The sequence below is a fragment of the Calonectris borealis genome, chromosome 4 (genome assembly GCF_964195595.1).
Source record: "Calonectris borealis chromosome 4, bCalBor7.hap1.2, whole genome shotgun sequence".
NCBI classification, from domain to species: domain Eukaryota; kingdom Metazoa; phylum Chordata; class Aves; order Procellariiformes; family Procellariidae; genus Calonectris; species Calonectris borealis.
This window is the reverse complement of record NC_134315.1, coordinates 32,748,634-32,751,407: the sequence shown is the minus strand read 5'-3', so window position 1 is coordinate 32,751,407 and position 2,774 is coordinate 32,748,634. Positions and strand designations below refer to the sequence as shown.

At 35.8% G+C, this 2,774-nt stretch overlaps 1 protein-coding gene across 1 annotated transcript in view; it reads left to right on the top strand.

Annotated features, from left to right (window-relative positions):
* SGCZ (sarcoglycan zeta) overlaps positions 1-424 on the top strand; it is a 235,618-nt gene extending 235,194 nt beyond the window's left edge. The window contains 3 exon segments of the mRNA XM_075149161.1: positions 72-108; positions 110-171; positions 303-424. Of these exon segments, the coding sequence (XP_075005262.1) occupies positions 72-108; positions 110-171; positions 303-424 (221 nt within the window).
* The last annotated feature ends 2,350 nt before the right edge of the window (positions 425-2,774 follow it).

The window sequence follows — 2,774 nt, the reverse complement described above, 5'->3', positions numbered from 1 at the left end:
CACGATGCTGAAAGAAATTTACTTTTTTTTTTTCCCCTCTTGTAGATATTTTAAATGCAGATATAATCCGTCTGGGAATCTACCAGTGGGTTCCTTTTCCTCCTCCTCTCTCCTCACCCAGCTCTTCAGTTCCTCGCCAGACTATCTATGAGCTCTGCGTCTGTCCCAATGGTAAACTTTACCTGTCCCAGCAGGAGCAGGCTTACATGTCAATCCAGTAGCACATCTGCTTGTGGAGCTAGAATGACTCCAATTATCCTCACACCAGAATAGCCTTTTGTTACTATCCCTCTGCTTCACAGTTCTGCTCGGTTTCCCTTGTGACAAGTTCGAAGCTTCAAACGGCCTGCAGAGCAACTTCTTCCAGTGTAAGCAGGAATACAGCGCTGCCTTCTCTTGTGGTTTGTCTTGCCACTCAACGTAGAGATGGGAGTGAGATATTCAGAAATCAATGTATTCTTCATCAGGAAACCTGGAACATAATATCATCGTTTGTCCAAAAGGGCGAATAACATAGGTGCCTTTGCTACATGAAGTGAAGCACATAGTTTTAGATTTTTGCAGGACCTGGATATGAACTGCACACATATATATACAGTACATATACAAATTTGCCCAGAATCTGACGGTGAGACAAATTGGTTCCCCCTGTATGATAAATAACTTTACTGTCTGAAAGCACAATTTTCCATTCATCTTTTTGGATGTAAACTTTTATCCCTGAATTTTAAAATTTTGAAGCATTGTGTGATGCTTGCTTTACTAAACAATTAAATTCAGTAAATGGTTTTTAACACAAAAAGAGACAGAATCCCTCCCTGAGTTTGGTTTCTTTAAAAGCGTGTTGTTACATTTTGTCTACTAAGTCTAGGGTTTTGTACGCTAGGTAAATTTTGGAAGTGCTTAGCAATATTACCTTGCAGAGTTAAAAAGACATCTGCTCTTGTTTGTCAGATCTGAATGGCCTTATATAGTATTTTCGTGGCTACTGCATGTGAAGCGATTGCTTTAAGTAGAACATACAGTTTCTGGAAAAGAAGAACAGGGTAAAGAGGGAAATACTGATGATATGTTTGTTGATCAGTGTATTGCTCTTCATAAGGTATTTATAATTGGCAAATGCAAAACCAAGAGAAAATTTTCAAAGGTGCATCTTGTCCATTTTCTAGCTATGTCTAACTGCTGCCATTTGAACACAGTACAACCGTTAGTACTAATAAAATGTGTAGTGCTGAGAAGCAATGCACGAACAACTGGTATGACATTCACATTTACTATTCCCTTTTGTTTACCATCTGCTGCTAAGGTTTTCAAAGTAATAGAAACATATATAAAAACACATATGAAATGACATTCAATATTAAAAAATACATTGATATTACATTGACTTTATCACATCTGTGTTTAAATTGTGCAGCTCTATTTGCACTCAGATCTCACTACTGACTTTCTTTTTTGACAAATTTGATGTGGGATTTCTTTCTTGTATCAATGTTCATACTTGTTTGGCTTGGTTGGTAATTGAAAACTTATAAAAAATGCTTTGGTATGCTGCTAGTAAATTTATCGCAACATTGATTAACAAGAGTATCTTGAAACTTGCAGAACCCAGGAATGTAAAACAGTATAAAAATGTTTCCTATTCTGGAAGATGGCTTGATTACATGAGGTAAGTGTGCTTTTTAATTCTATCCTTTAAGTTACATCACCTAGCATGTAGCTTTAGAGGCTTCTGAATGTAAGATCACCGATGCAATGACGGCTTTTGCAAGGTAATGCTGAAGTCAGGGCAGACAGTGCAAGGTGGGTATTTCTACACAATATTTTTTTTCTTAAAGAAAAGAAAATGAAAATGAGCAAACTAATACTGTGATTACCTTTCTATTTTATTACCACCTAATAAGGTTGATTTTGTTTTCACTTCAGGTGAAATTCACTCCTATGCAGAAGACCAGCACAAGACGTGTCCATGGCTTGACTGGTGCTTGCCTTTCCATTGGCCCTCTTCAGAGGTGTGAATTTCACCCCATAGCAAGAATGTTATATTTGCTGTTTCTACCAGCTAAAGGAAGATTTTAAATTGATTATCTCTTCAAAAGACGGCTGTTAACAGCTGATTTGTTATTTCTTTGAGAATTTTATTCTTTTACTTGGAAAGAAAATATATTAGAAAATATTGCAAGAAAATATATTAGAAGCCTGAGGATTTTTAGTAAGGGGGACAGAAAGAGATACAAATAACAAGGAAGGTGATAATAAAACATTAGAAAGTGTAGCCATACAACATACCCTTAAAACCATAGGGAAATAGATGTCTTTTTCTGATACACACAAGTAATAGAATGGTAGAGTGAAAGTCATGTGGGTAAATAGTATTTCAGGAGGAAAAGTATATAGATCTCTATGAGGAAACATCTGTATGTATTCATTACCTGTGCATATCTACATATACTGGTTACTTAAAAGATGAACAAACAGGTTATAGTGACTAATCTATTTGGTGAATTAAATTTTGGCTTCTTACAAATTGCACTTAAGTAGACTAAGATTTTTTTTTTTTGTCCCTAAATAAAGCCACAGGATGGCTTGCAGATACTTTGTCATGAATTTTCCATTGAGAATTTCTTATTTGTTCACTCTTCACCTTATGTGATTACTTACCTGTAATACGTGCAACAAAGCTTTCTGCCCATTGGATGGAAAGATCCAACCTTTATAAATTTTACACAAATTTGGATGGGAGTGGGCAGGTAGGGAAAAAAAAAAATCTTTTG